The sequence below is a fragment of the Danio rerio genome, chromosome 7 (assembly GCF_049306965.1).
Source record: "Danio rerio strain Tuebingen ecotype United States chromosome 7, GRCz12tu, whole genome shotgun sequence".
NCBI classification, from domain to species: domain Eukaryota; kingdom Metazoa; phylum Chordata; class Actinopteri; order Cypriniformes; family Danionidae; genus Danio; species Danio rerio.
In genome coordinates, this window is record NC_133182.1 from 32,004,244 (window position 1) to 32,016,943 (window position 12,700).

Consider the following 12,700-nt stretch of genomic DNA (forward strand, 5'->3'; position numbering starts at 1 on the left):
ATACCCCAATGACATAGGGACGTTGGATTTTGTTTGGACCTGAAAATCGGGTTGACGTCAGGACCCAACGTCATTAAGATGTCAATGTCTAACGTCCAACCTGAAATCAACCTAAAATCAACCAAATATCAACGTCTAATCATGTTACACCTTGACGTTGTGTGGACATTGCCAATATGACATCTATCAGACACAATGTAAACACAGCCTAAAATCAACCAAATATCAACACAATTTGACAGCATTATTGGACGTCAAAAAATCATGACCTAAATCTAACCTAAAATTAATGTATTATGATGTTCATGATTATCATTAATTAATTTTTTAAATTATTTCTTTTTACAGAAATCACTTTTTAAAAACACTTACTTCAGTTTGAAATCCAAAACTTGTTATAACAACTAAAGTTAAAGAGAAGTCAAGTTCAATTAATAACTTGGGGTGGTTGAAAGACCCCCACACTGACAAAGGTCCAGAATTTGTCAGATTCATGAGCTCATTTGTCCTAATTTGACTGCTATGCCATCATAAATTGTGAAAATAACTAATTGAAGAATGCTTTAAGACCAAGCAAAATGCCATGTTGGCTGTCGCTTCCGTGCGACAGTTGAATGTGCTGAATGTGCTGGCCATTTTGTTATTTGCCTATTAAGTGACAAAAGGCTACAGTTTTTAATTCAAAACTTTAACAGATTCCTTTTTTTTCTAATGATATATGAAGTAATACATTTGTATCTTAAAATAAGTTTTGTTTTCATTCTTTCATTCATTTTCCTTTTTGGTTAGTCCCTTTATTAATCCGGGGTCGTCACAGCGAAATGAACCGCCAACTTATCCAGCAGGTTTTCAGGCAGCGGTTGCCCTTCCAGCCGCAACCCATCTCTGGGAAAAGTATTGTATTCATATTTCCTTATTCTAAACGTTTTAGAAATGTTTTTTGACATCAAAAGTTGTACAGCTACTCCAGCAAAAAATAGTGCTTAAAATGTCACTAAAATACAATATTTAAATTAAGGTCAACTTTTAAAGAAAAAATAACCATCCCTTTCGCCAGGCTGGCTATGGGCTTGCAATATTATTAAAGTAATTTATATCCATCCTATTCTTTGTGTACAGGCGAGCACAGCTATTTGAATCTCTTTGACTCAAGATGTCTGATGTCATCAAAAACAGATCGTTCCGCTGCGTGGTTGCAAACTGATATTTTTTCTTATAATATTATCCTACTTTGTCTGTTTAGTCATGCAAACACTTGTTTGTAGACTAAGTAGTTTGACCATTTTTGCCGTTTATTTCTACTCATTTCATTCATAACTGAATCCGAAGTTCTAAAACATTTGCAAAAACAAGCGCACTTCCGCATTGAAGAATAAGGTCAATAGAGTTTGACCAAAAATGATAACGATGACAGGATATATTTATTATTTCAATTAAAAATGCTAAAATCATAATAATAATGTGAACACTATCTGAGGCTTCTTGTATGGCAGGTTTAATCGGCTGGAAGAGCCGTGCAAGTCTCTCATTAGCTCTTCATCTTACTACCAGTGGGTAAAAAAGCTGCCTTTCATTCAAAGAGAGGCTTGATTTGGAAGGGCATTGAGGGGCAGATATGCAATCTGTCCATCTGACCGCATACATATCTCACAAAGATACCTGGACGCATGCAGCATTTCTGCCGTGTTTGTGAGGAGAGAATAAAACAGCCTTAAAGTGATGTTATGACTCATCCCCAGGGTCATTTGCTCTCGCTGCAAATGAGAGTGGGTGTCTTACTAACTTGCAGTTATAAACTGGATATTGTTTTCATTATTCTACGGCTATATTTGGTAAAGGAGGAGAGAAGGCAGCAGAGAAAGTGAGAGAAAGACAAAAGAAAGCCTATAAGAGCGTTCGCATTAACAACGTTTTCGCACATGTTTCTTCTTCAGATAATGTTTATCGTCAAGCCTTTGCAAATGTCAGCCCGTCGTGACGGGATGAACGTTTGCCCTTGGATTCTGACGCCAGGGGTTACCTAATCAACAGCGCTCCTTTGTGACTCAGTCAACTGTATTGCACAAACAACCAAAAAAATGAATGACCCCTATAGGTGAGAACACCACAACAAAACATCAAATCTTCAGAGAGGATCTCCGCGGTAATAATCAAATCCAGAGTCCACATTACATGCCGTTTTTCATTTCACTGTCAAACTTCAGGACGTGTTCACCCTCAGGATAAGGCTGTAGCCATGGTTTGATGTGAATGCCATGGCAACGCAATAGGCGGCCTTTAGGTGTCCTCACAATAAGAGCGAGGTCGTCAGGCACTGACTCATCAACACCAGTGCCATACATTCACTCTGTCTATTGACCCCAACACTCTTCAATAAAAACTTGCCAGCAAAAACCAAAGAGGCGATGCCATAGAGGAACACTTTTCAGTACCATCCAAGAATGCTTTGGTGAAAAGAAAAAACATCTTTCATAGTCTAATCTCATAGTTAAAGGAACTATTGTGGAATCAAAAGGTGCTTCAGGAACTGTTTATGCTGATAAAGAACCTTTATTTTAAAGAGTGTACAAGACGTACACTCAAGTTTATCAGCATTGTAATCCGGAGGGAAATTGAGTACATGAGTGGGAAGAATAATATAAATAAGCATAGAAAATGATCTAATTTAGTTTCATCGCTTTCTCATTTTCCTCCTGCGGTTTATTACAAATGATTCTTCAAGCAACCTTAGACTCCTAAAAATAGCTTGGATTTTACAGGGATGCCATTGATCAACTATTCTGGCTTGTTAAAAAATGTTAAATGACAAATTTCAAAACTGAAAGAAGTCTGTTCAGTATGAAGAAACTTTTGCAAGCTTAAGCGGTCTTTTGTCTCTTTTTATGCTTTAACAACCAAATGGATGCTTAAGTCTATTTAACTGAATGTATTGTAATTATGTCACAGCATCGATGCTGTAAAAGGAACCTCATGAAATTAAAAATAATTTCACATTAAAGTCGCATTAAGCTTTCATCATTGGCTAAAAAGCACTAGCTGTGCATATAGCACATTAATGCCAATAAAGTACTAATATATTTAAGATTGTAAGAGTCAAAAATACAAAGGTGTGCACATCTTACAAAGAGGCTCGATTTTAAGACAAAAAAGGCAAATATAGCAAACAAGCAAATAAATAAATGTCTGCACACTGAAATGAATGCTCCAGAAAATATAAAAAAAAAATAGACCATCGAGTCTTCATCAACTGTTTATAAAAAATAAGTGGTCAGTTTAATTAGATAATTATTATAAATAATAATAATAAATTCAAAATTTATTTTAAGAAATACTAATCAGCACCCATTACCAAACCACCACTCAAATACCCAAATAACTCCTTAATAAAGTAAATAAGTAAATAAAGAAAGAAAAATTTAGTACAGCTAAAAACAAACAAACAAACAAACAAACAAACAAACATAAAAAAAAACAAAAAAAAAAAAAAAAAACGGTTCATCACCCAAATATACACTACTGGTCAAAGGTTCAGGGTCAGTTTTTTTTTTCTCAAGAAAATGATTCCATTCATCAAGGCGACATTTATTAAATGCAAAAAAAATTTCAATATTTATAAAAAAATAAATAACTGCTTGCTTATTGTATGGTTTCAAATGAAATGATTACTCTAGTCATTATTGCTTTTATTACTACAAACATTAATAACAAAAATATTAATAATAATAATAATAATAATAGTAATAATAATAATTAATATTAGAGTTATTTCCGAAGGATCATGTGAATCTGAGGACTGGAGTGATAAAGCTGAAATTAATTTATAAAATCACAGAATAATTTATTAAATTAAATGATAAACTACTTTTGAACAGTTATTTTATAGTGCAATAACATTTCACAAATTGTACTGTATTTTTGATTGAATAAATGCAGCCTTGGTAAACAGGATATGCTTATTTTAAAACATTTAAAAATCCTACTGACCCCAAACTTTTGACCATTAGTGTAAATACAGAAATCATCACTAGTACTTAAATACAAAGCATCACCTAAACTCTCAACAAATACATGAATATATTAAAATAAATAAATAAATAAATGAAAAAAATGGATTAGATAATATTTTTTTTTATATAAATTATTTATATAGTAGTTTTTTTGTAGGTTTGTGTATACCAATAAAAGTGTAATCATAACTACGCACACCACTTTTGCCCTTCAGGTGATCCATGCACCGAATACAATCACCTGTCATGCGATGGGATATTGTGGTGTTTCTGCAGCTTTGGTTTGAATATATTTGAATGGAAGCTGCATTGTTTTCACTCTGCGCTTGGCCTCTTGCTGCCCTGTGATGTACCCACACAACTTTTTTACTTGCAAGCTTTGTGTTCGCTACACTCGGACAACACATTGATCAATCAAAACAGCAACATTTTCCTTATTCTCTATCTGAAAATCGCTGAATGACAAACTTGAAGTTTTTTCCTTGCATCTGTTTCTGTATGTGACCTCTAAAGAAACTACTGATTACATCCGAATGCTAAAATGTCCGAATGTCTTACCTCGATGCTGTGTTGTGCTGCTATGTAGTGTTGGACCGGTGGTCCCATTTGACTAGGTCTGATTTCGGAAAAGGCGCCAGATCCGCAGATTCTCTCCCTGCTCCAGGAATTTTTGATATTCGTCTGAGTGGCGGAGCTTGCAGGGAGCATTAGGGATCGGGTCGCTCTCCCACGTCCCCTGCTTTACATTTCAAATCTTAGCTTATCCAAGGATTTCCATACCATCTATTTGAATATTTTCCACTCTGAAAGCTAGGAATTAGTGTGCTGAAACACTCCTGTTTCATAATCCTTCATATGACACTCACAGTCTTTGCGATAATAGATGCTCCTCGTGTGGAGAAAGAAAATTCACAAATGAGATTCTAATGAGATCTCCACTTGTTTCTCATAGAAAGCAATGAGAGTTCTCTGAGAGTATACTGAGATTTGAGTTTGAGAAAAACTTCAGCAAAAGTTCTTCGATTTGTCAACATATCTGCGTTTTCTTTGATTATTTCAACATAAATTTAGCGTCTTATTAAGTTTCTTGAAACAAGCAATGCAGCTTTTCAAGCACAATTCAGTTTTGTAAAAATGGGAAATTATTTTGTGAATAAAAGTACTGTTATTTTAATTCCTTAGCTTTAAGATTTAAGAAGAAATAAGTCAATAAATATAAATTCATCATTCCATTTATAGGTGGCATGGTGGCTCAGCGGTTAGCATTGTTGCCTCACAGCAAGAAGGTCGCTGGTTCAAGTCCCAGCTGGGTCAGTTGGCATTTCTGTGTGGAGATTGCATGTTCTCCCTGTGGTAGCATTGGGTTCCTCCGGGTGCTCTGGTTTCCCACACAGTCCAAAGACATGCGCTAGAGGTGAATTGAATGAACCGAATTGGCCGTAGTGTATGAATATGTGTTTGAATATGTGTGTATGGGTGGTTCCCAGTACTGGGTTGCGGCTGAAAGGGCATCTGCAGTGTAAAACATATGCTGGAATAGTTGGCGGTTCATTCTGCTGTGGCGACTAAACCGAAGGAAAATGAATGAATGAATGATTTTCTGATTATTTTGCGTGTGAAGAAACTGGTTTATCCACAACTGAATTTTGAAAAAAAAAAAAAAAGTCTTAATAGTCTTGGTCATTATGGCAAAAATATTTGGTTACACTTGACGTGAAGGGTGTGTTCATAGGACTGTCGTGACACTTTTATAATCATGATGTAATGAATATGAAAGAGATTTATTGCATGTCATTATCATTAATTGTCACGCAAATGAATTGTCACTTGCTATGACAACTTGAAAATAGCAAGACAACAAAACTTGTCATAAATCTGTCATAAACATGATTGCCATGAGGCCATTATAATTGTGTCAAGAATAATTTTCTGCCCACTTTTTCAGTGGGACAAAGTGAATTTGTCATTAAAATTTCTCATTTAAAGTGTCAATACTATCAGTTTTGTTTATGGCAGTGTCATTAATATTAATGACATTAAATGACAAATTTATTTTGTACTACTGAAAAAGTGGGCAGTCAAAACTTTGAGGTCAAGATATATAATGACGCTGCTGTAGAATTCATGACACTGACATAATGGCCTCATGAAAATCATGTTTACAGATTTATGAAAAGTTATGTTGTCTTAATAATGTTAATTTTGTATGAAAAAGACTGTCACTTATGATGTATGTTTATGTCAAATGGTCTTAACAAAAATATCTCAAGCAACATCACCTTTATTTTAAAATGACATAACTGAGTGAATGACACTTAGTGACTTTGTCATATGCATGCACATTTTACTCATATTCATGACTTGTGTTGTAATAATGAAGGTTTAATTACAGTCTTATAAAAACCTCCTTTAAGTAAAGTCTTACCAAATTGTCTTCTATTGGAATTTAAGGAGAATCATCAACATATCTATAAAATATTATCTATAAAATTGTCCATGAACAAACTCTCTGACTTGTCATCCACAATTTTATTTGTAAAAATGTTTTATTATTTTGACATACTTTTTTATGCCAACACTTTCAACTAGAATTTATGGAGAAACATCAAAAAAAAATTATGACTATTTTTTAATAAACTCCTTTTATTAGGTGTATTTAAAAATGATTTTTATTCCAGAGCAATTTAAGAAATGAAATCAAGATTTCAATCTGACAACTGTTTCTTAGCAAATTATGCACAAACTACTTTGCATGCTAAATGTTTAATTTATTTGCTTCTTTTTGTATTAAAAACATATTTTATTTCTTCCTAATTAATTTATATAGAATCTATAAAATGTTATTAGAATTTATGAAGAATGAAGTCTTTGAAATTATTACAAGATCAGATCAACTTTACACAGTGAAATTCTCACTTTCAGCATTTTCTTACTTTGTATGCATGTAAACACAGCATTGAGGTTACAAAAGGAAATAAAAGGTGATTAATCTGCATCAACATTACTTTGTTGGTGTCCGGCTTTTCTAATATAGTCATAGACTGTCTTTATATAGCAAGCCATTGTCCTTTTTGCAGCGATTTCATAATTACTCACCCAGTTTCTACCAGATAATGCATCATGAGGATTGTTACAGGCACACCTGCTTGTGGTTTGCATAATGATCAATCCGCCCCTGCAGGAGCTCCATGCAGACAAAGACCAGCATTTCATTTCATGACCTTTAACCCAATGCAGATCCTACATGCAGTTTTAATGCAGCAGTGTTTAAAAGGATTACATTTTAGTGATTAAATGGGATATAAATATATATTTCAATAAGGTAAACGTTATCACTTTAATACAATGTGTCTAAATTGGTGTTTAAATATGCAAATGAGGCATAATTAAATTGAAAATGTGCTAATTTATATTTGTGTCGAGCACAAAAATCTAAACGTTGGATGAAGTCATGTTTAAAATTATATTTTTGACATTGTTTTTATAGAGGGGATTTTGTGAATTTCTTTTTGTTACTCCTTAAGTAAGAAAATACTTTCAACAGCCACAAAAATTAAATTTTTTACAAACTTTGGTAGAATAAAATGTAAATAATTGGGCAAAATATTCATGAACAAATTCCCCTGTAATAAAACATCATAGATATGAATAAAGCTTTGAAGTTTGATGCATGTAAGTGTTAGCAGTACCATCCCCTTTACATTAACAACAGTGTGTGTAATGTAAAACTTATCATGCAAATTAAAGATTAAAGTTCTAAAATGTATGACTTATAAACAGCGACGATTGACCAAACGAGGAGTTTTGTTGTTTTAAACTGATTGTAAGATATTCTTAATAATATTATTTCAGTTTATATAAAGAAGCTCATGTAGTTAGACCACATAAGGTAAACAAAGTGTATATAAAAAGGTACATTTATATTTAGTCAATCAAACAGTTGCTGGTAGTCAATGACTTACATTGTCTGATAATTAACTGTCCCTTTTAATTTCACGGTTTTCTTAAATATTACATGCTTAAGATTGTTAATGGTTGGTGGTTATTAAAAAGCATTTTCTCAAATTAAAAATACATTTAGATCTATTTATTTACAATTTGACCACTGAGTGTATTTAAAATATTAAATAAACAAGTTGATTAAAAGCAAGAAAACATACAATTAAAAACATATTTTGTAAATTCTTTACATTAAAATGAGTTTAAACGTTCTTTATTTGTTTCTATTTTTGTAACCATAAATCAATGTTTATCAAATCAAAATAACTTACCTCAAGTACTTTTCTCTGATTGAAATAATAAAATAAAATAATACTGACCTCAAAAAATATATTTTTAAATTAAAACTGCCTTAATTTTAGCCAAAATAAACCAAATCAGACTTTCTCCAAAATAAAAAAAAAACATTATTGTAAATACTGTGAAACATTTCTTGCTCTGTCAAGTATTTATATTCATTCACTCATTCAATTTAATTTCGGCTTAGTCCCTTTATTAATGAGGGGTCGCCACAGCTTAATGAACCGCCAACTTATCCAGCATATGTTTTATGCAGCGGATACCCTTCCAGCTGCAACCCATCACTGGGAAACACCCATACACTCTCATTCACACACAAACACTACAGCCAATTTAGCTTACCCAGTTCACCTACAGCACGTCTTGGACTTGTTGGGGAAACCGGAGCCCCCGGAGAAAACCCACTCTAACACAGGAAGAACATACAAACTCCACACAGAAATGTCACTTGACCCAGCTGAGACTCGAACAAGTGACCTTCTTGCTGTGAGGCGACAGTGCTACCTACTGTGCCACCAATATATATATATATATATATATATATATATATATATATATAGCCTTTGTTCTTGCTAGTTCTCTGAATACTCGTTGCTATCATGGGCATTTTCTGCAACTCCTGTTGAGGCCATTATTGAGTCAGCCTCTATTTCTGGGCCAGTCTCAGGTGTTCCTGCTAATCAAATCTCACTTATTCATTATCTTCATCCTTTCAGGTTTCAACTATTATCATCCTGCTATTTCTTTTCTTCCTCCCCGTTGCTTTCACCTTCAGATTGCCTTGAAGATTCAGCTTATTTGTCTTTTTAATTTTAAACAGTGCATTCCTTTTGTTCCTGCACCGGTTCACCTCAACACACTTTACCATCTGATTAGGACTTTCAAATTGTTGCTTTTTTACATTAATAAGATATTAGAAGTTTAGGAGTCGATGGTTAGATTAAAAGATTATGTTACAATAAGAGATTAAGTATAAGAAGGTGATACGATGAGCCATGCCAAGCCTTTTTTTAAAACTTCATTAATGGTGCATCGTGTTTTTTTTTTTCTTTTAGTTTAATGCATTATGATATATATTTTAAAGCTTTTTTTCTTATTTAAAGGTAACAAAAAGGATGAGCAATGCTAAAACAATTCAAAAACTTCAGTTCTACTTTTTAATACTATATACTTAGCTTCATGTAGTCAAAATTATGCATCATTTAAAAATATATATTTTTACATGAAAGAAAAATAAGGGTAATATTCACAAACAAGATCAATCAAATGTGTTTTTGTACTTCACTATAAAAAATCCTTGGTTGTTTTAACGTAGTCTTAGCCTCAGACGTCATGCCAAGCATCGCCCATGGACCTGTGGCTAAACGACTGATGCATATGGCACTTTTCAGAAAACACTTCACTTCCTTCTGTCCTCCTCTGATTGGTTTAAATATACAGGATTTCCAGGTGTCAAGCGTGCAGCAATCTTAACCAGCCTGCCTGAAAACAAGTCTGCATCTATATACATTTCCAACTGATGTTCTTTATGTTTTGCTAACAGATAATTAGGGATATCAAATCCTTCAAGTTGTAGACTTTTAAAGACGTTTGTAAATGAATGACGCATGGTTACGTTTTGTGACAGGTTTTTATTCAGTGGGCATTTCCACACCCCTAAATATGACTCAAAACAAAAAGTGGTCCTTTATCTCTCAAAAGTGGCCAAATAATTCTGACTACAACTGTGTAGCTGTACAATATAACTCAAAAGTATGGTCAGATGTAGTAATATGTAGGAGCAAAGGTTTGTTCAGGGAATTATCAGAGCTCTCTTTTTCTCTCTCTCAGAGGTTGGTAGTACAGTCTGTAATTAGCCGGGTATTAAAGCGTGGCATGTGTGATGTGATCCGGCTGGTGGGGGAGAGAGGCTGTGCTGTTTTGTAGGAGGCATAGTGTGTGTGTGTGTGTTTGTTTACTCTGTGGCGAAGGTGTGTTAGTCTGTGTCAGGCCATTCACCTGTCACTAAAACACAAGGAGCAGCCTGCTTTCCAATTCTGGAAAAGCGCCCACCCGAAAGTTTTTTCTATATTCATCAATCTATCTTCATCATAAGTCCTCCTCCTGTTTCTTGTTGTTTCTTAAAAAGGTTTGATCATTCTCAAATGAAGATTGGGGTGTCATTTTCACATCATCAAGTAGCTCCGAAGACATCTTCAGAACACAAATATACTTCTAATCAGATAGCATTTGATTCCCTTTCTCAAACACATTAAAGAAAACTCTTATTGCTGAATGCTAGTTTACTTTGAATTGAAATTAGCATAATTAATGGTAGCCTATCATGTCAGAGTACACTACCTGGAAAAAGTCTTGTACCCTATCCAAGTTTTAGGAACAACAAATAATAATTTGACTTCTATTTTATCATTTGGAATCAGAAGTGGCTTATATGAAAGGCAAAGGCCTCTAGATTACGCTTATTTTACCAAAATAAAGTATGATCATACCTTGATTTTTAATTTTTTTATTAGGACAGTAAAGTCTGACTTTGCTTTGACAAAAGTCTTCAATTTATCAAAATTCTTTGCATTAATCTTTAATGCCACCTCCTTCATCTTACCTCAGACATGCTCAATAACCTTCATTTCTGGTGACTGGGCTGGACAATCCTGGAGCACCTTGACCTTCTTTGCTTTCTCTCTATGAATATTTCAAAGTTTGATGAATATTATTAATAGATTGATGAAGAATGTTTTTTTGTGCTTTGAAGATAAATTTTTGAGTACGATATAAAACAGAATTTTCATTTTGGGGTGAAAGAAAAACAGTTTAAAACATGGCTAAATTGAAGTATCCCTTTTTGGCTAAATCTTTTTTTTTATATTTGAATGTTGTAAAATTATAATACAATTTCCCCCACACCACCTCTACTTTCAGACACAACTTCATTAGTGAGCTCTTTGAAATGATAATTACAACTGCAGAAACTCTAATTAAACAAATAAAAAAAAAATTGTAGAGCCCCTGTTATACATTAAAAAGAATAATATTTTGGTTTTAAGGGTCTCCAACAACATGCTGATTGGCATGCAAGCTCAAAAGACACTTTCATGGTCTTATAATATGCATTTGTTTTTACCTAATTATCGCAGCGACTCCCATATGAATTCAGCGATTCATTTGTTTTCAAACCGCTCCTTAGCGCGAAGCTAATCTGCACTGATTGGATCGATGACCGCCTGTTGCGATTGGTCGACAGTGTTCAGATTGAGGCAGAGTGAAATTCCCTGCACAGCTTATCAGCAATATTGAAGCAGTCAGAGTGCATAGTGTATGTGTAAGCATACCTGCCAACACGCTATTTTTTCCTGGCAGTCTCCCGTATTTCTTCAGCCACTCAACCATTTTGTTATTTATCCTGGAAAACTCCCGTAATTTCAACCAGCCCCCAGTCCTCAGCATTTTGGTACGGCCTGTGAAACCCCCAGGTCGCCAACACTGGTATAGGATCCGATTGCAGCGGCCGCCCGAAACAAGCTTCATAGTAGTTAACTCTCTAACCCCACAGTACACAGTAACCGGTTCTCAATAATGTTATTCAGACACCTCACCCCCGAACCTAATCCCCCCTAGTCTCCCAGATTTTTGTGTGTGTATGAGTGCATTAATGCAGTGCAGTTAAACACCAGCATATTGCTCCATTCTTGGAGCAAAGCGGCAACAGCTAAACTACTCTGAACCTTGACCGCTTCACATGTGTAAGAACAGCTAACAATGGCCATAGCAACGGCAAACGGCAGTAGATCATGAGCTCACAAATGCATTTAAATCCAAAAACTAAATCCAAAAACTAATCAGGTTACCTCTTCATAAAAATATGAAGAGGTAACCTGATACAGGACAAGCGGTTACAAGTAACAAAACACAATTAAATACATCATTTGCAAACTAGAGAAAACAAAGGGCAACCATTTGCTTACACTTTTGAAATGGAGGAAGAAACTGATCCATAAGCTGTGTACTGATAAAGTTCCTGTCGAGCTCTGACAAAGTCTCATACATTAGTTGTCTTTTCTGATCCATCCTTTAACAAACGTCCGATGAAACCCCCGTTGTAAGCATGTAGATTTCAAAAGCATGCGTCAGTAAAATGACAAGAACAGCACAGGCTGGGCTATAATGCTGAGGTATCTTTGCAAAAATAAACCTCAACCATTGACTCTTCACAGATTCATCTTTGGGTAGAGAAAATAACACTAACTTTCCCTCATGTCCAGCTACGCAGTGTATTCATGACTTGATTCAACTGGGATCTGTTTGTCTTCCTCTTTTTATTTGCTACTGTGTTTGTGGGCTGCAGGTTTTAATTTTCCCTGGTTTGCGCGCACAACAATTGGGCGGGGCTTATGTTT

The 12,700-nt window shown here is 34.5% G+C and overlaps 1 protein-coding gene and 1 long non-coding RNA gene across 5 annotated transcripts in view; one reads left to right on the forward strand and one right to left on the reverse strand.

Moving 5' to 3' along the window:
- bdnf (brain-derived neurotrophic factor) overlaps window positions 1-5,650 on the reverse strand; it is a 37,570-nt gene extending 31,920 nt beyond the window's left edge. Inside the window, exon 1 of the mRNA XM_073907048.1 lies at window positions 4,566-5,650. Within this exon, the coding sequence (XP_073763149.1) occupies window positions 4,566-4,715 (150 nt within the window). The 5' untranslated portion in view covers window positions 4,716-5,650. The remainder of the gene's footprint in view (window positions 1-4,565) is intronic.
- Window positions 1-12,700, forward strand: part of LOC103911387 (uncharacterized) — a 54,004-nt gene that overhangs the window by 26,076 nt on the left and 15,228 nt on the right. The gene's annotated exons all lie outside the window — the stretch shown is intronic.